Source organism: Grampus griseus (genome assembly GCF_964374135.1).
Source record: "Grampus griseus genome assembly, chromosome: 11".
Lineage (NCBI taxonomy): Eukaryota > Metazoa > Chordata > Mammalia > Artiodactyla > Delphinidae > Grampus > Grampus griseus.
In genome coordinates, this window is record NC_139005.1 from 396,411 (window position 1) to 421,837 (window position 25,427).

A 25,427-nucleotide genomic window follows, 5' to 3' on the forward strand; every position below is an offset into this window, starting at 1 on the left:
GGTCTGGCTCTTGGTCTAGAGCGGGGAGGGCCCATGGCCCCGCGGCCCGATTCCCACTGCACGCCTGGGACCCACAGCCCTCGGGATGTGAGATGTCAGCCCTCGCGAACTGGCTGTCAGTCTGCATCCTGTGGTGACGGGATGGGGTGGCCGGGATGGAGGAAGGCTGGACCCCACAAATCCCGAGCCAGCTGGGCGCCAGGAGGGAAGAAGTGGCGTCTGCGGCCGTGGAACCCTGACCCCTAGAGAAGGCTGGGGCGGGGGTGCTATGGGAGGTGGAGTGTGAGCCTAGCTGCCGCCCAGAGCCCCCATCCCGAAGGGATTTGTCTTGGGGAAGTCAGAGGCCTCACCTCCTCAGCTTGAGGGGACAGGTGCCCGTCGAAGCAGCAGCGACTGTGGGAGTCCCCTCGGAGCCCTGACCTCAGCCCTGCAGGCTCCAGGGCCCCTGGCTGGTCCAGCTCCACACAGGCCCCGCGGTGCAGGCAGCTCAGGAGGAGGACGGCGGCACGTCCCTGTGCCCCCTTCTTCCCCTTCCTGCCCCTTTAGAGCCCAGCTCCCTCTGCCCGGACCACCTCCCACACGCAGACCTCTGGCTCCCGGCTGCCCACATCATGGCTTGGTGTTTGTACACATTACAGATCAATCGCCAGTACGTCTTAACATCCATCACCTCACATAGTTTTTTCCTGCAGTGAGAACTTTTAAGATCTAGTCTCTCAGCAACTTGCACACACACGACACAGCAGTGTTAACTACAGTCACCATGCTGAACATTTCATTCCCAGGACACATTTATTTTATAACTGGAAGTCTGTACCTTTCGACCCCCTTCACCCATTTCATCCACTCCCTGTCCCTGTCTCTGGGAGCCACGAATCTGCTCTGTGTCCGTTTTTCTTCCTTCCTCTCTCTCTCTCTCTCTCTCTCTCTCTCTCTCTCTCTATTTTTGGCTGTGTTGGGTCTTCGTTGCTGCGTGCGGCTTTTTCTAGTTGCAGAGCGGGGGCTACTCTTTGTTGTGGAGCACGGGCTCTAGGCAGGCAGACTCAGTACTTGCAGCACGCAGGCTCAGTAGTTGTGGCTCGTGGGCTCTAGAGCGCAGGCTCAGTAGTTGTGATGTACAGGCTTAGTTGCTCCGCGGCATGTGGGATCTTCCTGGACCAGAGCTCACACCCGTGTCCCCTGCATTGGCAGGTGGATTCTTAAGCACTGCGCCACCAGGGAAGTCCCCAGGTCTTGTTTTTGTTTTTAGATTCCACATATGAGATCATACAGTATTTGTTTTTCTCCGACTTATTTCACTAAGCCATAATGCCCTCAAGGTCCATCCACATTCTTGCAAAGAGCAGGAACTCCTATTTGTGGCTGAACAGTATTCCATTTATAGATACACACACACACACACCACACATGTGGCTCACACCTTCTTTATCCATTCATCAGCCAATGGACACTTAGGTTGTTTCCATGTCTTGGCTATGGTGAATAATATACTGCAGTGAACAGGAGGATGCAGGTATCTCTTCAAGATAGTGATTTCATTTTTTGGATAAATACCAAAATTGCTAGATCATATAGTAGTTCTATTTTTAATTTTTTGAGGAACCCCCATAATGTTCTCCATAGTGGCTGCACCAGTTTACATTCTCACCAACAGTGCACAAGGGTTCCCTTTTGTCCACACCCTCACCACCAACACTTGTTATTTCTTACTTTTTGATAATAGCCATTCTAGCAGGTGTGGGTGATCTCACTGTGGTTTTGATCTGTATTTCCCTGATGATTAGTGATACTTAGCTTCTTTTCATGTGCCTGTTGGCCATTTGTATGTCTTCTTTGGAGAAATGTCCAAGTTCCTCTGCCCATTTTTCTAATCAATTTTTTTGCTTGTTTTTGCTGTTGAGCGGTGTGAGTTTATATATATATATATATATATATATATATATATATATATATATATATATATATATATTGGCAGCTCCGCATAGCATGTGGGATCTTAGTTCCCCAACCAGGGATGGAACCCAGGCTCCATTTGAAGTGTGGAGTCTTAACCACTGGACCACCAGGGAAGTCCCTTTTATATATTTTGGATATTAATCCCTTATCAGATGTATGATTTGCAAATATCTTCTCCCATTCCATAGATGGCCTTTTTATTTTGTTAATGGTTTCCTTTTAAATTTGATGTAGTCCCACTTGTTTATTTTTGCTTTTGTTGCCTTTGCTTTTGGTGTGAAACCAAAAAAATGATTGCAAAGATTGATGTCAAAGAGCTTACTGCCTACGTTTTCTTCTAGGAGTTTTCTGGTTTCAGGTCTTACATTCAAGTCTTTAATCCATTTTGAGTTGATATTTGTGTGTGGGGTAAGACAGTGGTTTCATCCTTTTGCATGTAGCTGTCCAGTGTTCCCATCACCATGATAGGGGTCACTGTAGGAGCAGCCAGCAGCCAGAAGCAGCAGTGAGAAACCTCAGGAAAAAGTAGAACCGAAGTCAGGCTCTGGCTCTGCTTAGCCGGCTACACCTCTCAGTCAGAACCACACTGCGGGACTTCCCTGGTGGTCCAGTGGTTGACTCAGTGCTTCCAATGTAGGGGTCGTGGGTTCGATCCCTGGTCGGGGAAATAAGGTACCGTGCAGTGCGGCCAAAACAAAAAAACAAAACGCACTGGGTTTTGTGTTCTGTTTTCATTGCCGAGACCATCATTCTGTTTGTCTATCTATGTATTTATTTTCTCATTTTTAACACATGGATGGATTATAAAGTCCACAGCATAGCAGAAGCTGCAAATTAGAACTGGGGGCTGGATCGGGGAGAAGGGACCTTGGGGGGCCTACTGGTGTGGGTCCCGCCTGGCCTAATGGGCAGTGGCTGGCACAGTGTTCAGGATGAGATCCCACTGCTCACCTAGCCTCCTGCCCTCCCGTGTCACCCACTCCGCACAGCGACATCCCCTGCGTGCAGAATGCCCTTCCCCTCTCGCCACATCTGGTCCCTTTCTGGCTTTCAGCTGCTAGTTTAGATGTCACCTTCTTAGACGACCCAGTCCCGCTGGCCACCCCGCTGGCCACTTGCCCTTACAGCACCCTGCTCAGCCTTCAGTGCGGCACCCACCTCCTGTTCACACGTTCATTCCACGCTGAGTGCCCCTGGGTACCGCGGCGAGAGAGTGACATTCCAGGGAGGGGACACCTTCCAACACACACACACAATTACGTCATATTTCAGGTGAAACGTGCTGGACAGAATGGAGCCAGGCCCAGGGAAGTGCAGGGACAGTGGCAGGATTCGAGCAGAGAGGGTGCAGAGCACGGAGGACTTCGTGGGCTATTGAAAAGGCCCCAGGAAACCCAAGAGGGTTTTCAAGAGTGGGGTAACAACACCTGACTTTTTTTTTTTTAACACCTGACATTTTACAGCAGGAGGGAAGATACTGGAGCCAAGGTGGCAGGGAGAGAGCGGTTAGGAGGCAGCTGCCCTGACGGGAGGAGGGGCAGCTTGGACCCTGCGCAGGTGGGAGCTGCCGGGATGCTTGGACATGGCTGGCGGGAGTGCGGAACGGCACAGCCACTCTGGAAAACCGACAGTTTCTGATAAAATTAAACATTCCCCAGCACTATGCCCCAGCAGCCCCACTCCTAGGTATGAGACTGAAGAGGAGTGAGGACACGCATCTACAAAAAGGTTGGCAGGACAGTGTTCACAGCAGGACTACTGTGACTGCCATCTGGGGAACATGGTGTTGCTGCCGGAGCCACAGCAGCCCTTCACGGCCCAGGAGGCTGTGATGTGGAAAGTGAAATCACAGTCAGAGGTCTGTGTAAAAAGGCAGAGACTCATGTCATCCATCACCCAAGTTTAGCGGTCAGAAGCTGTGAGAGTAAGAGGAGAGTTGGGTGGTGCTGAGGCTGGAAGGATTACTGGCTCGATGCATTGGTTTGAAGTTAAACTCCTCCTGACAAGACCACAGTGAGAGCCTGGGAGCAGCTTTTAGGCAGCATGATTTGGCCTGGCTGGTCCACATAGGGTACTGGCAACGCATTTGTGGTCCTAGAGATGAACTTACGGCTCTAGAGTGTGGGTGTGGGGGGGTAGGGGCTGATGGCTTATGCAGGCAGCCTCAGCGGCCAGGTGAGGAGTTCTGTCCCTGGCCATTGCAGGGAGAGAGTGATGAGCTGGGACCCCTGATGGGTGGCTGGCCCTGTTGTGCCTTCACACCAGTCATGTGTCTGTTGGGATGAACCTGCTCTCGTTCAGATTTTCTAGATTGTCGCTGTTCATACTTCCTTCAGCGCTGCACACAAACCCCAAAACTTTCACTTAAAGTTAGGTGTGAGACAAAGTTGGACTCTTGCAGTGGAAATTGGCAGCTCCATCCTTTCCTTGCAGGGCTGTGAAATCAGTCCCTCACTCTCTCTCTCTTGTTTTGACTGCCAGGAGCCCCATTTAAAAGTACTTGCTGTTTAATACTTTTATCACTTGGATATGCAGCTCTGATAAAGAAATCAAGTTGGGACACAGACAGATAACACTGCCTAGATTTAAAAACTGTTCCCTCAGTGGCCTCTGCAGGGGCACGTGGTTCCCAGTTCCCATGATGTGATCTTTATTACATAGTTTTTTTTTTTTAATTAATTTATTTTTGGCTGTGTTGGGTCTTCGTTGCTACACGCGGGCTTTTCTCTAGTTGCGGAGTGGAGGCTACTCTTTGTTGCGGTGCACGGGCTTCTCATTGCGGTGGCTTCTCTTGTTGCAGAGCACAGGCTCTAGGCACGCGGGCTTCAGTAGTTGTGGCATGCGGGCTCTAGAACGCAGGCTCAGTAGTTGTGGTGCACGGGCTTAGCTGCACCGCGGCATGTGGGATCTTCCCGGACTAGGGCTCGAACCCGTATTCCCTGCACTGGCAGGCGGATTCTTAACCACTGCGCCACCAGTGAAGTCCCTATTACATAGTTTTTATTCACGGTAAAATTGGTGCCACAGTTATTTAAGAAAAATTGGAAAGTACAAAAAAGTAGAAAATCCTGCGATTTTATCATTTCACTGTAACCAGCCCATGGTTTCTGGTTATATTTCTTTCCGGTCTTTTTTCTTCTTTTTAAAATTCGGTTTCTATTCCTGAGTTCGCGTGTAGCGACTGCCCTGGTCCCTGGAGGCCTCTGTTCCTGCTTCTCCGCGCGCGGCCTCCAGGGACCTGGCGAGGGGCGGGGCCTGGAGGTGGGCCTGGGGCGGAGCCTTGTCGGGGTGCGGCCGGGAAGGGGCGGGGCCGCAGCAAGGTTGAGGAAATGATGGGGTGGGGGCGTGGCCGGGGCGGGGCGCCCGTGGCCGGCAGTGAGGGGGCGGAGCCTTGTCGGGGCGGGGCGGGAGCGACAGGAAGTGGGCATGCGGCGGCTGCGCGCTCCGCCCCCGGAATGTCGGCTTTTTCCCGCCCGAGCCCTGTGCGCAGCCGTCTCGCCGCCTGCCGCCGCCGTGGGAGGTGAGTACCCCCCGGCGTCCCCAGTCCCAGTGCCCTCCATCCCTGGGCCGTCCCCCCCTGCCCCCGCGCGCTCCGTCCCGCTGCTCCCTCCGCGTGAGGCAGATGCGGGTGCGGGCCCTGGCGCCTCCCCGGCTCGCGCTGCCCTGAACACGCTGCGGGCGGCGGAAGTGGATTGTTGAGTGACTTAGTGACCGGAAACCCCGAGAGTTCCGAGACCCTCAGCCAGCAGGCCGGGCGCGGGGCGTGGGGCGCGTTTCTTTCATCCAGCGAGCGGGACACGCTGCGCTGCGGGGGTGGGATGGCCCTCACGGGAGAGGGGGTGGTCTTCACTGAGGGGGCCTCACCCCTGAGACCCTTTCGGGCGACTCCGCCCCGGCCATGCCCCTCCTGCGGGTCTGTCTGCTGCCCAGGCCTCCGTCGGCGGCCTCAGCAGGGGCACGTGGTTCCCAGTCCCATCCCACCCGTCGGGACAAAGGCAGGTCGGGCTGGGGGCTCTCCTGGGCCCGGGTCCCTGCCATCTCCGGGCAAACCCTGAGCCCGCCGGGAGCCACGGGTGACTGTCCCTGGAAGAGGGTCTGCGCTCGAGCTGGGGGAGGGTGGGAGGAGCCCTCCGGCAGCAAGGGTTGAGCTGGCTCTAGGAAGGCACCGCGGGGAAGAGGATGGGGCGGCCCGCGGGGCGGCTTCTGGACTCCTGCCGCGAGGGAGGAGCGCAGCGCACAGGGGCAGCCTTAACGCTGGGGTCCAAGGACGGACTTCTCTGGGCTGCGCCCAGAGAAGGCTCCGCGGGACAGGGTGCTGTGTGGTGGGAATGGCGACGTCGGGACACCGGGATGCAGGCTTTGGAGCAGAGAGCTGCCGGAACAGGGGCTGGGTCCCGTAAGTCTTGTCTGAGGAGGTCAGGCCATCCGAGGTGGACTCTGAGGGGTGGATAGGAGCTTGCCAGCAGTGCGGGAGTGCTGGGGGAGGGTCCCCACTCCCGGGCCTTCGCAGACCCAGGACTGGAGGTCCCACTTACTGCAGATGCGAGCGGCCTGCCCGGAAGCCCCGGCACCCAGGGGCAAGGAGGAGGGGGACTGGCCTGGCGCTGCGGCCGCCTGCCTGTGGCGGGGGAGGGGTGGGGCCTGTGCTCCGATGGAGGAGCACGCGTCGTGCGCCGGTGCCCGGGACGCCGCGTCTGGACTGTCGGCCCTGAGAAGCCTCGCTCCAGAGCTGTGGCAGGTGCTTCTGTGGCTGCGCCTCTGGTGGCCGGATGTCAGGTGGGGGCTGTGGAGGGAGTGGAGGCCCGGAGTGCCCCCCACCCCGCTGGGCCTCCCTTACACAAGATCTGACAGCAGCACCTGGGCCCCCGGGGGTCACGCGTGTGCTCGCCCGAAGCACCCGCGGAGCTCACTGGGCGGGACACGCGGGCAGAGATTTGTGTCTGGACGAATGCTGATCCGAGACAAGACGCTTGAGTACCCTGCCGCCCCAGAGCCCCGGCTCTCCCTGCGGGGCTGCGCTGCCTGGGTTCCCGGCCGCCGCCCCACGTCTCAGCCCTGCTCCGCTGCACCTGTTAGACCCGCGGTGGTGGTGGGGAGGGCCTGGCCTTTCTGCAGACCCCTCCCTGCGGGCAGCCTTGGGGGCTGGGGGAAGCGTGGGGCGGTGCCCTGGACCCGCTCTGGACCTTTTCCCCAGTGCCCGACCCGGTCCTTTCTCTCCTTCCTCTCCCTCCTCTTCCTGCCTGTGATGGGCTGAATGGGGAAGTTTCCAGTGAACAGCAGACGTGATCATCTAGGTGAACCACAGAGCAACCACTTCCGCTGCAGACTGAGTTCTCGGTTGCCTTTTGTGTATTTGTGTCCAGGGTTCTAGAAGCCACCACTGGGACAATGAGGAAGTGGCTCGTTTGCAGTTATCCCCTTCCCTCAGTGTCCTGTCATCGCGGGCGGGGAGGAAACGAGTTCCCTCCGGGTCACAGAGCAGGTTAGAGAGGGGCTGGTCACCTTCAGGCACAGGAGTGCCGTGCGTCCCGGGGACCTTCTGCCGCGGTGGAAGGATGTGGCGGCCGGGAGCGTGGCTACCACGCGTGGCGGAGGGCTCTTTCGGGGCCAGGGGTCCGGGTCACCAGGAGGGCCATGGGACATCCCTTTTCTTCTCCCTGGCTCCAAGGCAAGGGAGGTTGTTGGGACAGAGGCCCACCTCGACGCTCTGGAGCAGCCCCCCGGCACACGGCCCCTGCGGGCCGTCTTGCTGCACCCTGTGTGCACACACCTCTCGGCCAGGGCCTGTGCAGGTCGGGCGGCGGTGGACGAGGACACTGGGACTCGGAGGCTTTCTGCACTGGGGGTGGGTTTCACTTCTGGGGCTTGTGTGACGGGGTGGCTCCCCCTCTTTATTCCACCCTCCCTTGGGCTGCTTTTTTTTTTTAAACCTCTTTATTGAGATATTTCACATACCATAAAATCTGCCCATTTAACGTGGTTTCCAGTTTACTGTCAGAGCTGTGCAGCCATCACCACAGTCTAATTTTAGAGCCTCTCAACAGCCCCCAGAGAAGCCACGCACATTATCAGTCACCCCCAGTCCCCTTATCCCCACAGCCCCAGGTGAACCTTGTCTACTTCTTTCTCTATGGAGTTGCCTATTCTGGGAAGTTCATATAAATGGAATCATGCAGTCTGTGGTTTTCTGTGACTAGATTGTTTTCACTCAGCATAATGTTTCAGAGTTCATCCATGTTGTCGCCTGTATCAGAATTTCATTCCCTTTTATGGCCAAATAATACTCCATTTTATGGATCTACTCCATTTTCCTTATCCATTCACCAGTTGATAGACATTCGGCTTTTTGCTACCTCGAATAATGTCACGATGAACATTCGTGTACAAGTTTCTGTGTGGACGTGTGTTTTCATTTCTCTTGTATATATGCATGCCTAGGAGTGGAATTGCTGGGTCTTGTGATACCTCTGTTTAGCATTCTGAAGAGCTGCAGAACTGTTTTCCAAAGTGGCTGCGCTATCTTACATTCCCACCTGCACGGTATGAGGCTCCCGGCTTCTCCACATCCTCGCTACCACTTGCTATTATCCTTTTGGTTCTAGCCGTCCTCGTGGGTGTGAAGGGGTATCTCACTGTGGGTTTTTTTCCTTTCTTTCTTTTTTTGGGGGCCGCGCCGCACACGTGGCTTGTGGGGAGCTTAGTTCCCCAACCCGGGATTGAACCTGAGCCCTCAACAGTGAGAGTGCAGAGTCCTAACCACTGGACCGCCAGGGAATTCCCCTCTCATTTTGGTTTTGATTAGCATTTCCGTAGTGGTTAATGATGTTGAGCGTCTTTTCATATGCCTGTTGACCATTTGTATATCTTTGGATCCTATTAAAATCTTTTGCCCAATTTTTAACTGGGTTGTCTTTTTATTGTTGTTAACAAGAATTCTTTGTATTTTCTGGGTACACGTCCCTTGTCTGGCAAATGATTCGCGAGCACTTTTTCCCGTTCTGTGCGTTGTGTTTTCACTGATCGTTTCCTTTGAAGCACAAAGGTTTTTAATTTTCAAGAAGTCCAGTTTATCTTTTTCTTTCTTGTATAACTTGTTCTTTTGGTGTCATATCTAAGAAATCACTGCCTCTCCCCAGGTCATAAAGTTTTATTCCTTTGTTCTCTTCTAAGAGTTTTTTTTTTAAATGGTTTTAGCTCTTATATTTAGGCCTATGACATGTTTTGAGTTAGTTTTTGTATATGATATGAGGTAGGGGCCCAAATTCATGCTTTCGCCCCTGTGATACCAGCTGTCCCAGCACCACTTGCTGACAAGCCTGTTCTTTACCCTGTCTTGGCCCCTTTGTCAGAGGTCGATGAACCATAAATATTAGGGTTTATTTACGGACTGTCATTTCTTGTCCGTTGATCTGTGAGGTTATCCTTTGCCAGTACCACATTGTCTCAGTTACTGTAGGTCAGTCATAAGTTGTGAAGTTGGGGAGCGTGAGTCCCGCCAGTTTTGTTCTTTTTGACTTTGGCTATTCTGTGCCCCTTGCATTTCCTCATGAAACGGGAGCCATTTGTCACTTTCTGCGGAAAAGCCAGCTGGGAGCCTGAGGGTAATTGTGTTGAGTCCGTGGGTGTCTGTGGGGGGCTCCCACTGGCGGAATGGAATACACCTTCCAGTCCATGGACAGGAACGATTCCATTTATTTAGATCTTTACTTTCCTTCCACGATGTTCATAGTTTTTGCTGTACAAGTCTTACATATCTTCTGTGCAGTGTATTCCGAAGTACCTCATTTCTCTTGATGCTGCTCTGTTTCTCGTTTCATATTTGGGTTGTTTATTGCGGGCATGTAGAGGTACAACAGATCTTGCAGAGACTGTGTCCTGCAGCGCTGGTGAACTCATTTATTACTGCCAGGGGTGTTTTAGTGGATTCCTTGGGCTTTCCCATATGTAAGGTCATGTCATATCAGTATCTTAAAGTCTCTCAGTTGCTCCCAGTGTGTGCAGCCAGGATTGAAAGCCAGTGGTTCCCAGGCCTGTGGGATGGAGGGGAGGGCTGAGGAGCAGAGCAATCACTGGGGTTTCTGAGGAGGTGCCCAGCGTCTGGGGAGGCCTGAGGGACGGAGAGCTCGGTGCAGAGGAGCCAGAGAGACAGACCAGCGTCCACACTCCAGCTTCTGTCCTGGCGAATCCAGGTGGCAAGGGGCTGGAAGTGAGGCCACACTGTGTTCTGGGTGAGTGGCAGCTCCCACCCCGCCACGAAGCGTCAGAAGGGGCCCACGTGGACACTGGCCTGGGCCTCCTGTGGCTCTGCGTTGACCCTGTTCACCCGCTTCGGGGGAAGGACTGTCTACGTGACCTCAGCAGACCTGGCGGGCGCCTTAGAAATCCACGTTATCTAGAAACTGGTTGTATCATCTATCTTACTGGTTCCCTTATTAATTAATGAGCTAATAATTAAAATCTTGGACATGTGTTCATTTTATTGTTTTGTATTTGTATGAAAGTCACGGTTTCTCCCTTTTCTTTGGCTGGCAGTTTTGGAGCCGTCCCTGGAAGCGTGCCGGTGGGTCTCAGCCCCCAGAGGCCACGTCTCAGGGCCAGTGGAATGGCTCCCTCTGTCCTGTGTTTGGCTGGGTTTTGCGTTTGCACATGTGCACCAGTTACTCCTTTGGTGCCTTTGCTGACTGTGGTCCTTGTGGGCAGGTGTCAGAGGTCTACTCTGTGTTGAGCGGGAGAGGACAGAGAATCTGGGTGGTCAGACGGTGGTTTGCGTCCTTGGTCTCTTTTGAGCTCAGTTCAGAATTTTTATTTTATTTATTTATTTATTTTACATCTTTATTGGAGTATAATTGCTTTACAATGGTGTGTTAGTTTCTGCTTCATAACAAAGTGAATCAGTTATACATATACATATGTTCCCATATCTCTTCCCTCTTGCATCTCCCTCCCTCCCACCCTCCCTATTTCGTGCCACCACGGAGAACCACTCCTTGGCATCCGGACCCGTGAGCCTTGGTGTTTCTGTGTTTACTCTTGACCTGGCCCTGAAGTTGTGGGACCGACGCCGTGTGCCCTGTGGGTCTGTAGTTTAGCAAGACCTTGGCCTCTTGGCGTGTAAATGTGCAAAACGTTTTCTCATCATTAGGCAGTTAGGTTGTGAAGTGTCTCAGATTGGAGGAACTCTGTTCTCATTGGCTTGTGGACCTAAATAAATGCTTATATAAATATTTCTAAAATTTCCAGAAAATCTGGAAATCTCGTTTCTAATAATTTAAACGCATTAGACTTTAAAAAAATTTTAAATGCACAGAAAGAAACTCAAATTTTATTTATTTATTTATTTTTGGCTGCGTTGGGTCTTCGTTGCTGTGCGCGGACTTTCTCTAGTTGCAGCGAGAGGGGGCTACTCTTCGTTATGGTGCGCAGGCTTCTCATTGCGGTGGCTTCTCTTGTTGCGGAGTGCAAGCTTCAGTAGTTGTGGCACGCGGGCTCAGCAGTTGTGGCACATGGGCTCAGTAGTCGTGGCTCACGGGCTCTAGAGCGCAGGCTCAGTAGTTGTGGCGCACGGGCTTAGTTGGTCCGCAGCATGTGGGATCTTCCCATACCAGGGCTTGAACCCGTGTCCCCTGCATTGGCAGGCGGATTCTTAACCACTGCGCCACCAAGGAAGTCCAAACTCAGAAACGTTTTAAGAATACAGGTTTACAAACAGACTCACAGGTACAGAGAACAAACCAGTAGCTACCAGAGGGAGAGGGAAGGGGGAGGGGCAAGACGGGGAGGGGATTAAGAGGTACAAACTACTATGTATAAAATAAATAATCTACAAGGGTAATATTGTACACCACAGGGAATACAGCCAATATTTTATAATAACTATAAATGGAGTATAACCTTTAAAAATTGTGAATCACTATGTTGTACACCTGTAACCTATACATCAACTGTATCACAAAAAAGAATGCAGGTTCACATAATTAAGATAAATCTTTGGCAAATGAGGATAAATTAATAATTTGGGGTTTTAAAAAGCTGTGTCTTTTCTCTGATTTATCAGTATTATACTTACTATTGATTACATGTAATAATCAATATATCAATATAACATTGATACAATACATTTTATCGTAATTGGTTTCCCCCCGAACTTCTACAGGTTTACTTATCAAATCAGCTAATATTACTCTTACATGATGTTTAAAGTGAAGAGAAATGTAAATTTGTTTTCAACTAAGTTGAATAGAATTCTGACATTGTTTTTACTTTAACAGTATTCCAGGGTACAGCTTGGACGCACATTAAATTGAGTTAATGATGGCAATCACTGTCTACCTAGGTAATTTCTAAGTAAGACAGGATACCGAAGCATTGCGTACCAGGTGTAAGTTCAAGTGTTTTCAGTGTCCTCAGCAGAGGCTTCGTCTCTGGCTGGTGTCGCTCAGCGTGTCTGCACTGTGGGGACGCCCAGGGCACGTGTGCTGCTGGAGATAGCGTCTGAGTTGTGTGACACCCGGGCACCTGGTTTTCTGTGAAGGAAGGTCAGTCACTTGGGTTGAGTCTTAATTAAAATGGATGACAGAGAAAAACTGTTGTATATGTGCTTTTATTTTCAAGGAAAGGGGGTCTTCACACCCCCCCTCAAACTTTTTGGTCTCTCTTTTACACATAAAAATTACTGAGGACCCTGAAAAGCTTTTGATTAAGTGGTTTTTATCTATTTTCTGTGTGAGAAAGTAAGACTGGAGAAAATTTTCAAATATTGTTGATTTGTTTGAAAATATCAATGCCTGTTGCTTCACGAATATTTTTAAAAGATACTGTATTTTACAAAACGATGTTTTTAGTGAGAACGTTGTTTCATGTTTTTGTAAATCTCTTAAATGTCTGAGTCTGAGAAGAAGCTATGAAATCTCACAGTTTTAGCAAAGTTTGCTTATTTTGATGGTCTTGCCTCCTTTACTGTCAAAACGAGTTTTTTTGGTTTTGTTTTGTTTTTAATTGTTTATTTTTGGCCGCACTGCGGAGCTTGTGGAACCTTAGTTCCCCGACCAGGGATCAAACCCACACCCCCTGCAGTGGAAGCACGGCGTCCTAACCACTGGAGCGCCAGGGAAGTCCCCAAAACAATAATTTTTGATGCTTTATGTTTTAAGGGGAAAAACAGCCCCACAAAGAACAAAGGTTGATCACTTACGAGGAGCTTAAGGTTTTCTTAGTTTCGTCCATTGATAACCATGTCCTGTTTCTCAGGCATCCGTGACCCCATCTTAAGTGCCCAAGTGGACTCTGACAGAGCTTCCAAAGGTTGGACCCTGAATTTAGAAAAAAAAATGTTTTCAGGATATCTTTGACACCTAAAACTAGTATTGAGACTTCCCAGAGTGCCCCTGGAGAATCCCACGGGCCGTCTGCCTTATACTCATAGAGAGCGATTATGCAGTCAGTCAGATCTGGCCGAGATGCCACTGTTGTGAGGCTGCTTTGGTTATGTTTACAGGAAACCGCCACTCACTGAAATGTTCCAGAAGCGGTGTGCCATATGGGGACGCCTTCATTCTCAGGGGAAACACTGATCGCGGTCTTTTTTTTTTTTTTTTTTCAGTACGCGGGCCTCTCACTGTTGTGGCCTCTCCCGTTGCGGAGCACAGGCTCCGGACGCGCAGGCTGAGCGGCCATGGCTCACGGGCCAAGCCGCTCCACGGCACGTGGGATCTTCCCGGACCGGGGCACGGACCCGTGTCCCCTGCATCGGCAGGCAGACTCTCAACCACTGCGCCACCAGGGAAGCCCTGATCACGTTTTTTAACATACTGTACCCCAAAAGAGAATCTGACCCCTTCCGTTCTGATGTTGTCAGTTAGAGAAACACATGAATCACCCCCGGCAGCCTGTGCCCTCTGGGGATGAGTTGGGGCTTTTCGTGTGTGTCCTCAGCAAAGAAGGACGGAATCAGAGACTTGTGGAGAGGACTGGTACTAGGTACTTTGAACTAGTGAAGCTTCACAAACAGACGTTTGTGTTCTCCTGGTTTGTGTTCTCCTGGTTTCAACAACTCAGAGCTTCGCCGGGTGCAGGTCAGGGTTTCCAGGCTCTTCTGGGTGCAGACGGCGTGGGCGCAGCTGCTGGGACCCACAGACCAAGGTGGGAAACGGGTGGTTTGCTCGGAATATTGCTGATGTTTCCATTTCTGTTTTCTAGACACACGAAACTTTCTCTTTCTTCAGCTGTCTGTAACCCATAAAAACCTGGTAGACGGAAATGACAACTAGTTCTTCCTGACAGAATTCTTGCTAAGTTTCCTCATTTTGTGTGATGGTACCGCTATTTGCATAGGTTCAAAAAGACGACTCTGGGGGGGTGTTTTCTTTCAAACTTTATTGTGGTAAAATAGATTAAAATTTTACCGTTTTAATCAGTTTAAGTGTACAGCTCAGTGGCGTTAATAGGAATTAATAATTCTCTAGAAAAGAGGCACAACTTCTCATGTAAGTGGGGCAAGACGGTGTGTGTCCTCCTGCGTCTGGCTTGTTTTGTTCGGTGTAACATCCTCAGGGTTCCTCCACATTGTCGCAGGCGCCAGAATCTCCTTCTTTGTTGTGTGTGTGGTTAAATATTTATACATAAACTTTTCCACTGTAACCACTTCCGAATGTGCCCCGCACTGAGATGCCACCACCCCCGTCCTCTCCAGGACCCTCGCATCTCCCCGCCCCGGGCCAACAGTCCACTTTCCAGCAGAGAAGCAGCTGCCCTTGTGCGTCTGGCTCGTGTCACTCAGCTCAGGGCCCTCAGGCTCCTCCCTGTGCAGCAGGTGCCATAGCCTCCTCTCTGAGGCCGAACGAGACTCACCGCGGGATGGACACTGCGTCCACCCGCTCACCCATCAGTGGATGTGGCGTTGTCACCACCTGTGCTGTTGTGAGTGACGCAGCCAGGAGGATAGGTGTGCACGTACCCGGAAGCAGAGTTACTAGAACAAAGGTAATTCTGTGTATAAGTTGGTGAGAAACTGCCTACTGTCCTTTGTTCTTTTTACCAGGATGTAATATAATTGGACAACTTGAGCGCCTTCCTCAGAACCTCCTATTTCTGAATGATGCTTGTGTGATCGACTGTGACAGGCCACTTGTCACAGAACTGAGCTGCCTGTAGGGAGTGAAGGCTACAGAGCCTCCCAGGAAAGCCAGTCTGGCCCTGGGGTCCCCGCCCTCCGTGATGGGAAGGTCGCTTCCTGCAGGCCAGGGAATCTGAGATAAGTGGGGACCTGAGTAAGAGAGGCTGGGACTGAATATATGAGTGGACGATGGCAGAGCAGCCTGCCCGGCCCCTTCCCCCAGCCCCCCCCCAGTGACCACCAGCCCGGAGGTCAAGTCAGAGTGCTCTCTGGGACAGTCCAGGGACCTAAAAATAACTTCAGGACTCGATTGATACCCGACAGCTTCTTTCCTTTCTGTTTGTGCCTCCAACGTGGGGCGACACAGAGGACACCATCGCACAGGGAGCCACGGCCAGCGGGCCCCCTGCTTCCCCCGCGGCCTCCTCTGCAAAGCTCCCCACCCACTGCCTGCATTTGAGTCTCTGCCACGTGCAAGTGTCTGGATCCGTGGCCCCTGTTCCCCTGGCTGGGCTTCCTTTTCTCCGCACACATATAGAGGGGCCACAGGTGGAGCCTGTGAACTTGCTTGGCCTGGCGCTCCTGCCCGCCCTCGGGGTAGCAGAGTCCAGCCTGAGCTTCCTGGTGAGAATTTCCAGACAGAAGCTGATCTTGTGGCTTTAGTCGTTGTTTAATCTGAATTTGAAAAAGAAACCTAGGAGGCATGGCTCGTTAATTAACATTCTTATGAGACCCGCCCTGTTTGTGTGTGTCAAAGAATAATCTTTGAGATCATTACCAGTCTGGAGACTGTCAGGAAATCTGTGAAAGACTTTGAAATGGGCAAAAAACCTGGATATTCTGGCCAGCTCACCCTTTTCTTGTCTTTGAGCTATTTTACGCCTCTGTGAGCTGCAGAAAACGGATGCTGATGCAGGTGATTTGTCCATAGAAATACAGGTGCTCTGCCGTGGGTGCTTGTGTGCTGAGTGGTTTTAACATCTTTGTTTCCCCCATTAATCAGTTATATAAAATCTTTAGTAAGTGTTCATTTCAGAAGGAAAAAAGGAAATCCACCTTCTCCAAACCCACTGTCTTTCTGAGGAAAACACCGGGGCCCAGCCATCCTGCAGAGGCACTTTCTCCTGTGCATCCGTCCCGTCTGGGTCAGCATCCGTGTTCTGCTCTCATTCTATATCCTTACATATAGAGGGAGAGCTATAAAGACATGTATGCACAGGTGACCTTCGAACAACAAAGGTTTGAACTGCATGGGCCCCCCTTCTGTGGGGATGTTTTCCACTAGTAAATGCCCCACGGGCTGCTGTTGGTTGAATCGGAGAATGCAGATCGCGGATACAACTACATTCTACGCCCACTGACCCCCGCGTTGTTCAAGGGTCACTATGTAAAGGCATTAAAACATTTGGTGGAAGTATCTGTTGAGGTGGGAAATGAGCACAGTGGATCAGGGCCGCGGGGACAGTGGGGAGGGTGGGCCCAGGCGGAAGGCAGATTTTATGTGAGTTACCCCTTGATGGCGGCCTCCCCGGTTTTCGGAAGCTCGTTCCTGAGAGGGTGTGGTGGAGGCTGAGGCTGTGACTGTGGACGTGGGTTGGCTTCTGCGGCCTTTCCCCCAGGGGCCTGCTCTGTGGCACATTGTCCTGCAGCTCTGCCTCCTGTCCTGGAGGCCCGTGGAGGCCCTCGGGCCAGCGTCCTGCTGCTTCCTGTCTGTCCCTCCAGTTCATCTGCGACCTTTGCATCCTGCCCGGCCCCAGGGTGGGCTCATCCGCTCCTGGTGGGTGGCCTGGGTCCTGGGGATGCAGGCCCCCAAGGCCCCCCGCCCGCGCTCCCGGGGTGGTGGTGGGGGAAGCCTTGCCCTTTCTCCCTGGAGAGGAGCTGGTTGTTCTCTTTTTACCCCGTGTATTTCGGAACCGTATGGAAGTTCCAAATTTGACAGTTACTGCCCTACAAGGGGCCCTGCACCCACCCTGTGTGTGTCCTCTTCCAGGCTGCCGACCCGCACCCCTGTGAGCTGGAGCCCACGACGCTGCCTGGGCCATGGACTCGAAGGTCAGATGGGCGGTGGTCCTGGGGGTGTGGGCGGCGGAGCCTCGGATCCCAGCTCTCGGGAGCACAGGGCGGAAAACCCCCTTGTCCCCGCACCGCTTCCGCCCGCTCCTGTGCAGGACAGGCTCAGAGCTATAGCGTCGCCGAGGTCGCGTGGGCCAGTCCCCTGCCTCAGCAGGATGGGGCCTAAATGGCGCCTTGTGCTTTAAGCGAGTTTAAAAGAGAAGGTCGCGCCTGGCCCAGCAGAAGCTCTTCTTCACCTCCTTCCTGTCTTTGCCAGGCAGTGTGGCATCTTCGGGTGCCCAGCCCGGGGCCCTCCGTGTCGCCACCAGCCCCATGGGGGCGGCCGCGGGCCTGAGGACTTACTAGGTGGTTCACGAGCCTGGCCCGGTTTCTGCATCTCTGAGCAGACAGCGCCTGGGGGCTGGGTGTGCGCTTCTCAAACAACCCTCTACAGGCCTGGGAGCCGTGTGGTTCCCAGCTTAGCAGCTCAGGAGAAACGTCAGCTACTTGAGCAGAAGAGGTTTCGGGCGCTGCCCAGGTGCCGCTTCTCCTGATGACTTCAGTGGGAAAGGGCAGACACACTCCCAGGGCTTTGCTTTCCCCTTTCTTTCCTTCAAGCTGAGAAAACCGAGACACAGGCGTGCCCCACAGTCAGGTTCATGGTGAGACATCCAGCAGCTTCCTCTTCCCCCGTCAGAAATTTCACCCTGCTATAGATTTTCTTTTTTCCCTTTGATTTTGTTTCCAGGTTTTTTTAAAATTACAGTAAAATTTACCATTTTAACCTTTTATTTATTGATTGATTGGCTGTGCTGGGTCTTCGTTGTGGTGCATGGGCTTCTCATTGCAGTGCGCGGGCTTCTCTTGTTGTGGCGCATGGGCTCTAGGCGCGCGGGCTTCAGTAGCTGCAGCACGCGGGCTCAGCAGTTGTGGCTCGTGGGCTGTAGAGCGCAGGCTCAGTAGTTGTGGCGCACGGGCTTAGCTGCTCCACGGCATTTGGGATATTCCCAGACCAGGGCTTGAACCCGTGTCCCCTGCATTGGCAGGCGGATTCTTAACCACCGCGCCACCAGGGAAGTCCCCATTTTAACCTTTTTTAAGTGTCCGGCACAGTGGCATTAAGAGCACTCGCGTCGCTCTGCCACCGCCGCCCCCTTTTCTCTGCTTCAGGGACCACACAGATGAGAGGGATGGAGCAGTGCGTGTCCTCTTGTGTCTGCTGATATCACTGAGCATGATGGCTCGGTTTTGTTTTTGTTTTTTTTTTTACTGTTTGTATGGCACTGTTCATCTATACTGTAGCATTCTTTGATTTTTTTTTGATATGTAGAAAATGAGATTGATTTTTTGTTTTGTTTTGTTTTTACTGTTTGTTTGGTGCTGTTTTCTCCAGGTTTGGACACCAGGATTGGTCTAGTTTATCACACACATTGGACAGCTTTCCATCGTTTTCTCTGCACGGGAACTGACTTTATAGCACGAGTTATTTTTGCCTCCTATAGATGAAATCTTAGGCAAGATTTCCTAAGTCTTGATCATTTCTCTTGACATACTTTTTCCTGTGACCTAAAAGGATAAACAGCTATCACATCTTCCCCCTTCTGAGACATCCATTTCAGCTTGTGTCACTCGTCCGTCCTTGGCTTGTCACCAGCCCTGCTTGTTCTTGGTGTTAAATGCTGTTGGTCTTCTGGACCGGCTGCCTGTGTGGGAGTCCAGGCCAGCCTGTTCTTGACATGCTCAGAACGGAGTCTGTCCACACGCTTCCCAGCCGATGGCACTAAACACTTGGCTCCAGGGCCTGAGCCCTCTCACACCGGATGCTCTCCTTCTCGCCCGGCTACTTCTGTTCTTTGTGTTTCAGGGGTCACTGCATCTGGGTTTGATACCTGACCTGGCGTAGCTGGTGGCAACCGCTGCTGCACGCCCAGACTTTGGACCCTGTTTACCAACCTCTTGAAAAAGACGGTCTGGTTTGGTTCCCTGGGGCTGCAGTAGGGAAACCCCACCGGCTGGGTATTTTCCTGAAGTGTCTGGAGGCCACAAGTCTGGTATCAGGGTGTTGCAGGGTTGGTTCCTCTGGAGGCTCTGAGGAGTCTGCTCTGGCCTCTCCAGCTCCAGTCTCCGTCTGCACTGGCATCCCTGTGTGTGTCTGTAAACCTGCCCCTTTCTCTTGTAAAGACATGGGTCATGGGATTAGGGCCCAGATCCAGGATGACCTGGCCTTAACGTGACATCTGCAAAGACCCCATTTCCAAATAAGGTTCTGCTCTCAGGTCCTGGCGGCCAGCACCTGGGCCTGTCTCTGGGGGACACGGTTCAACCGCAGCCCTGCCTCAGCCCCTCTTCTCTCCTGACCAGGACGTCTCCTGAGGTAGAGACGAAGCACATTCTTCAGTCTCTCAGCTGCCTTGTGCCACTGGCCTCACTGTAAAGGTTTAGTAGAGTAGAGCTTTTACATACATTTCCCCCTTTTAGGAGTAATTCTGGAGAAGCAAAGGCTGAATAGCAATACATAAGCACCTTATTTTATGCATTTCGTTGAAAACAATTTGTCCTCTAAAAACTGTCCTCTCAAAGTTTTCTGATTTTCCTAATCAATATTTTTCTAGTATTTTCTAATGAAAAACATTATGGACTTAGAAGTCAATTTTACCTGCACCTTCATTTTCTCTCCGTGACTGCTCCCAGCCCAGGCCGTGTGTTTCGTGTGTATTGATCTGGGCGGTCTCGGCATCCTAGCCTCTCACGATGCCCTCTCGTCCCAGGTCTGGGGGTGACCTGAGCACCCCTGGTCCTGCTCTGCACTTGCCTTCTTGTTGCCACGTGCAGTGGCCCTCCTGGTTCCCCCGTGCTGCTCGTGGGCTTGGCCAGGGGTTAATCTACCTGAGGTCAGCCAGGCCTGCCCAGAGGCAGGTGTTGCCTGTGGTCACTACTGCCCAGGCTGTATTGAAAATCTGCTTTTGCACAGCACCCTCCTGGGCCCACAAAGGACGTGATGGAAGAGGATGGGCTTCTACCTGCTGGATGCACTCCCAGTGAGCATGGGCTCTGGTTGGTAAAAGATACGCAGGGCCTGGCACAGGCGTGCAGAGCCAGCATGGCACCTAGACACATACGTGCCTGGCCGCCCTCCCCGGGCTGCACCAGCTGGCCGCCGGCAGATGGGTCACCTTCTGCAGGATTGGAGCTTTTCAGCATCTGTACATGGCCCTGCGGACTGGCAGGGTGTCCAGGCCCCGGGCCAGGGAGGCCATCGCGGGCCCGGCTGCCCGGCCTGGGGCCATGTTCCCACAGGACTCTCCTCTCAGGTCAGCAATGGCGCCAGCCCCCAGGATGAGCGCACCACAAGCCTGCTGGTGTTCAGCTTCCTCCAGAGCTGCCCGCACTCCCGTTGCCGCCAGGAGCTGGAGATGCTGGGCCACAAGCTGTCCGTGCGCGCGGCCCACGACGACGAGCTGCAGACGGATGGCAACTGGTGCAGCCACTTCCGTCTTGAGGGGGCGGCAGAGACAGGTAGGCGCCGGGCCAGCCTCCGCGGCCCAGATGCTCAGGTCCACCCCGTGTCCAGCGGAGCAGGCCTCGCCGAGTCCAGGCAGTTGAAACCCACTCGGGCTCCTGAGGATTGTTTGCGTTTGTGCAGCGCCCGTGCTTTACTCCTGTGTATGTTATGGCCGTGACGATCTGCACGGTTACCAGGGCAGCGGGGACCTGGGGCTCTTTTCTTGGGCCGGGCCATCCTCCGTGTGTGGCTGATTCCAGGTGTGCGTCCTGTCCTCCCGGCCTCAGCTTTGGCCACCAGTGCTGCCGCCACGGAGGCCACTGGGAGCTGACGGCTGGGCGCCCCTCTGGCGGTGGGCCAGGCACAGCACCTCCTGGAGCTCCCTGAGGAATTCTCTTGGGTTCCTGAACCAGCCTGTGCTTTGGGGGCAGGCTCCCACGTGTTCCCGACGCGCCCGGGAGGCCTGGGCTGGAGTCTGCCGCCTGGAGGTGGGGGTCACTGACCTCTTGAGGCTGATCTGGCCTCTGGGCCGCCAGCTGTCTCAATTCAGGTAGCCAGCGGCACAGCAGGGGGTCCCCACCAGCCAGGGTTGCCTTAGGCCCCCTTTGGGAAGGGGCAGGAGTAGCTCTGCTCTCAGATCTGCTGCCCCGATGGCCCCCATCTGCACCAAGCGCCCCTCAGACCGTGGAGCCTCACTGGATGCACAGGGCAAGGTGGGCGCTCGGGTAGGAAGCGGTGTGTGGTCAGGAGCCTGAGGAGGTGTGGCCACAACGGGCACAACGGAGGCCTGGCCGCCACTTGTCGGTGGATTTGTTCGCTCGGCTGGACGGGAGGAGGTGGGAGAGCGGGGCCGTCGGGGGCTGTGTGGGAGGCAGGTGAGGACAAGCGCACGGGCCGGGCCACGAAGGGGACCACGGGGGTGGAGCGTGGCCGGGCTGTCGACCCAGGTCTCGGAGGTCTTGGCAGGCGAGTGGTGACCTGTCCCCGAGCAGAGATGGGCGGGTAGTGGGAGGTTTTGGGGTGAGGAGGGCTCGTGTTGGGGTCACACGGACACGTCTCAGTGAGGTCAGGGCTGCAGCCAGGCCCACGGAACTCCACGGGCACAGGGCTGTGCAGGCACTGCCGGCAGATTCCACCAACCACAGGTTGGAAATGCTTGGGGAAAAAAGTCCCAGAAAGTTCCCCAGAGCAAAAGTTGAATTTGCTGTGCAATGGCGTTGTATGAGGTGGAGGTGATCACGTGAGGGACGCCAGCCCCTGGAGTTTGGTGCCCGCAGGGGTCCTGGGCCGGCGCCCACCCAGACCCCGAGGGACAAGTGTGCAGGCAGCTAGGCGAGGTTGTTGGTCGGGGTCCAGACCACAAGGCGCAGCACTTGGACCCTCTGGTTTCCCAGCACGTGTAGACGTACGTGTACACTACACGGAGGTGTGTTCAGTGTGCAGTGGAGCTGTCTTAACAGCGTTCGTGCCTTAATTAAAAGGACTTCTTCATTGCTACATGCTAACCATTCTCTGAGCCTGCGGTGTGTTGAAGCAGTGACGTCACTGGTCACCATACAAATATATAATAATGAAAAAGTTTGAAATATTGCGAGAATTACCAAAATGTGACACAGAGAGAGACGACACAGAGTGAGCAAATGCTGTTGGAAAAACAATGCCAACAACTCTCTCAATGCAGGGCTGGCTGCCACATGCCTTTCACCTGTGTGATGGGCGGAAAGGGGCTGGAGGTGGGGCGAGTACACTTTTGTGCTGCGGGGAGAAGCAGCAAGGGGGCTGGTCACTCAGTGCCCTGGGTCCCCAGCTGTGTACCTGGGAGTCAGCCCACAGCTGGGAACCCCAGAGCCCATGGAAGCTTCTGTTCTGGGGAGGGGCTGAGATGGTGTCCAGGAAGGAAGAGCGTGGCATCTGGGGAGGGGTGGGGGGGGTGGGGAGGAGGCAGAGTCCAGGACGAGAGGCTGCGGAGCCTCTGTCCTGACCGCTTCCTCTGCCGACAGCCGTTGGACGCTGGGCTTCGAGCCCAGGTTGTGGCTACCCCGGCATCACAGGTCCTTCTCCCGCCCGGCCCCTGCGCCTGGACCCGTGTTCACACTGTCCTCACTGGGCTGTGGATGCAGGACCCACCCCTTTCCTGGAGCAGGAGCGGGGTGTGAGCGGGTCATCATCTGACACACCCCCACCCCCCCACCCCCGCCTTTCTGCACATTAGACTCTGAGACTCGGGAGGAAGTGGTCCGGGACATCGCCAGGCAGCTCGCCCAGATTGGGGACAGGATGGAGTGCAGCATCTGTCCGGGGCTGGTGGCTGGCCTGGCCGCGCAGTTCAGTAACTCGAGCCTGTCGGAGGAGGTGAGTGAGAAAACCCACGGGGCTTGTCCTCTGCCTCCTGGCAGACAGACCAGCGTCCAGGGAGGTGGCTCAGCTCGTGACTGCTGGAGAGAGAGCCAGCCTGGTGAACTGTCTCTCAAAAAGTTACTTGACAGCTGAAAACCTGAAGTCAGACTCGAGTTTGGGGACAGAGCCCCCCAAAGATTAACGAGACGGATGTGACTCTTCCTGAAACATGTTCCACTCCTCTGACCGCTGAGGTGGCGGGGCCCCGTGACCTAGAAATGCCCTTGGGCTGGGCCCGGCGGGTCGAGTCCTGCCTCCGGGAAGGCCCGTCTGTCAGGGAGCCTCCCTCTGAGCTTCGCTGGCCGGCGGATCAGACACAGGCTGATCGTGCCGTTCCTGCTGCCACGTGTTGGCGTGTGGAAGGTCCCTTCTGGTCTGGCGGTGCCTGAGGCCTCTCCTGGCAGGAGGTCCCCATCCCCCTCCCTGCTCCCATGTACCAGGCTGGACCCCTGGGCGGTGGCTGACCTTGATCTCAGGTGCCTCCAAGCAGGAGACGAGGACCCACCCGCGCGCGCGAGGTGGGGGGGTGCCTCGCCTGCCCCCGGCTTTGCCTCCTCAGCTGTTTCCAGCACTTCCCTCCTCCCCGAGGGAGGCTGGTAACCGCGCCTCTGCTTCCACCTGTGCAGGACAGGAGGCGGTGCCTGGCGGCCGCGCTGCAACAACTCACACAGCTCTACCCTGCGGATGTGGACCGCGAGAAGACCCTGCTCCTGCTGACCATGCTCGTGGCCAAAAAGGTGGCTGACCACTCGCCAGCTGTGCTCCAAAATGTCTTTCACACCACAGTGACCTTCATCAACCAGAACCTTCTCGCCTACGTGAGGAACTTAGTCCAAAACGTAAGAGCCAGTGGTGGCAGCTCCTGGGCTCTTAAGCCCCCTTGGTGTCCGCCTCTCCCCACCCCGGCCCCCTCTGAGCTCTGGGACCCTCGCTGCAGGGCTGCCTGCTGGGGACAGGCCCCAGGGGAGGTGGTCACGCCCTTCCTGCTCAGGAGGAAAGGCTCGGTTCTGCGTCTGGGAGTCCGGTTGGTTCTGAGAGGAGCTGCTGTCACAGGGCAGCGGAGGCCGACTGTGCCCCCTTCACAGGCTTGTAAGAGCTGCTGGGGGGCGAGCAGGAGAGGGGGCCAGAGGGGCCCACGCTGGGCTTCCCCAGTCTGCTGTCAGCCTCACCTTGTCACAAAAAGGAGTAAAATTTAAATTAAAACATGCTTACCAAGGAGGGTGAGCGGTCAAAAGGGGGTACAAACTGTACACGTCTGTCCTCCACCCAGGATATTAAAAAGTCTGGTGCTTCCGTTTCGTAGACCACCTGGAAGGGAAAGTGGATGTATCTTATCTATAAATTTTGGGGTTTTATGTGTCGGGAGCATTGCTCAGGTGTCTGACCCTCTTAACATGTAGTCGATGAGCCTTAAAAGCATTCTCTCTGCGTGGCCTTCGGTTATACGGGCTTTTAAAAGTAAAAACCAGAGGGAGAACACAAACCCCAACTCGTTGCGAAACCAAGCTGAGCTGTTGTTGGAAGGAGATGAGCCTCTGTTAACAGCTTCCAGACACTGTGGGACTGAAACAGAACCTTGGTCCAGTCCTCTCACCCACTGAGATGCCTCTTGGCACCATAAGTGACTTGGTGAAAGCTGTGTTTGTTTGCAGAGCCCCAGCTGCACTTCTGCTGACTGTGGCCCTAGAGGCTCAGGTCTAGGGTCCTGGCTCAGGAGGGAGGCTGGCTAATCCCGGCTGTTGTCCTTTCTTGCTCCAGGAGATGGACTGAAGGGACGACTCAACAAAAGTGCGACTGGTTACAACTTGAGATGGTGACAGCGGTGTAGCTGTCTCCACAGAGATGGAGCCTCGGCCACTTAAACGTGCTCAGAGAAGACAGGCACGAGGTGGCAGCTGTGTCTCACCATTTTAAAGCCAGAGACCATTTAGGAATTTCTTCATGTACGTGTGTGAGTGTTTCACATCATCTACATCCATCCACACACTGTGCCTTTACCTAATGTCTGCTGGAAAGGTCCCCGCCTGAAAATCAGATCTAGAAGCAGATCGTGAGTTCCCTGGTGGTCCAGTGGTTAGGACTCCTCTGCACTTCCACTGTAGGGACCAGGTCTGATCCCTGGTCGGGGAACTAAGATCCCACAAGCTGCAGCCAAAAAAGAAAAAAAGAACAACAACAAAATGAAAGCAGGTTGACAAATAAAAGGCAGAAGAAAAAGAACACACAATGTTTTTTTGTTTTTTAAAAAAACCCACTTGGGACTTTCCTGGCGGTCCAGTGGTTAAGACTCCGTGCTTCCACTGCAGGGGTGCAGGTTTGATCCCTGGTCAGAAAACCAAGATCCTACATACCGTGCAGTGCAGCAAAAAAAAAAAAAAAAAAAAAAAAACGCACCCTTGGTGGTGGTGG

At 53.8% G+C, this 25,427-nt stretch overlaps 1 protein-coding gene across 2 annotated transcripts; it reads left to right on the forward strand.

Annotated features, from left to right (window-relative positions):
• Window positions 1–5,375: 5,375 nt before the first annotated feature.
• Window positions 5,376–25,267, forward strand: BID (BH3 interacting domain death agonist; the record flags this gene model as incomplete). Of its 2 annotated transcripts, XM_082667057.1 has the most annotated exons (6): window positions 5,376–5,476; window positions 17,058–17,119; window positions 20,431–20,635; window positions 22,834–22,973; window positions 23,645–23,857; window positions 24,777–25,241. In XM_082667057.1, the coding sequence occupies 5 exons, from the start codon at window positions 17,108–17,110 to the stop codon at window positions 24,786–24,788; spliced, it is 582 nt and encodes a 193-aa protein (XP_082523183.1). In that variant the 3' UTR covers window positions 24,789–25,241. The 2 variants fall into 2 exon arrangements, with proteins under 2 accessions (XP_082523183.1, XP_082523182.1); XM_082667056.1 differs by lacking the exons at window positions 5,376–5,476; window positions 17,058–17,119 and having other exon boundaries at window positions 20,284–20,635; window positions 24,777–25,267.
• Between the last annotated feature and the right edge of the window lie 160 nt (window positions 25,268–25,427).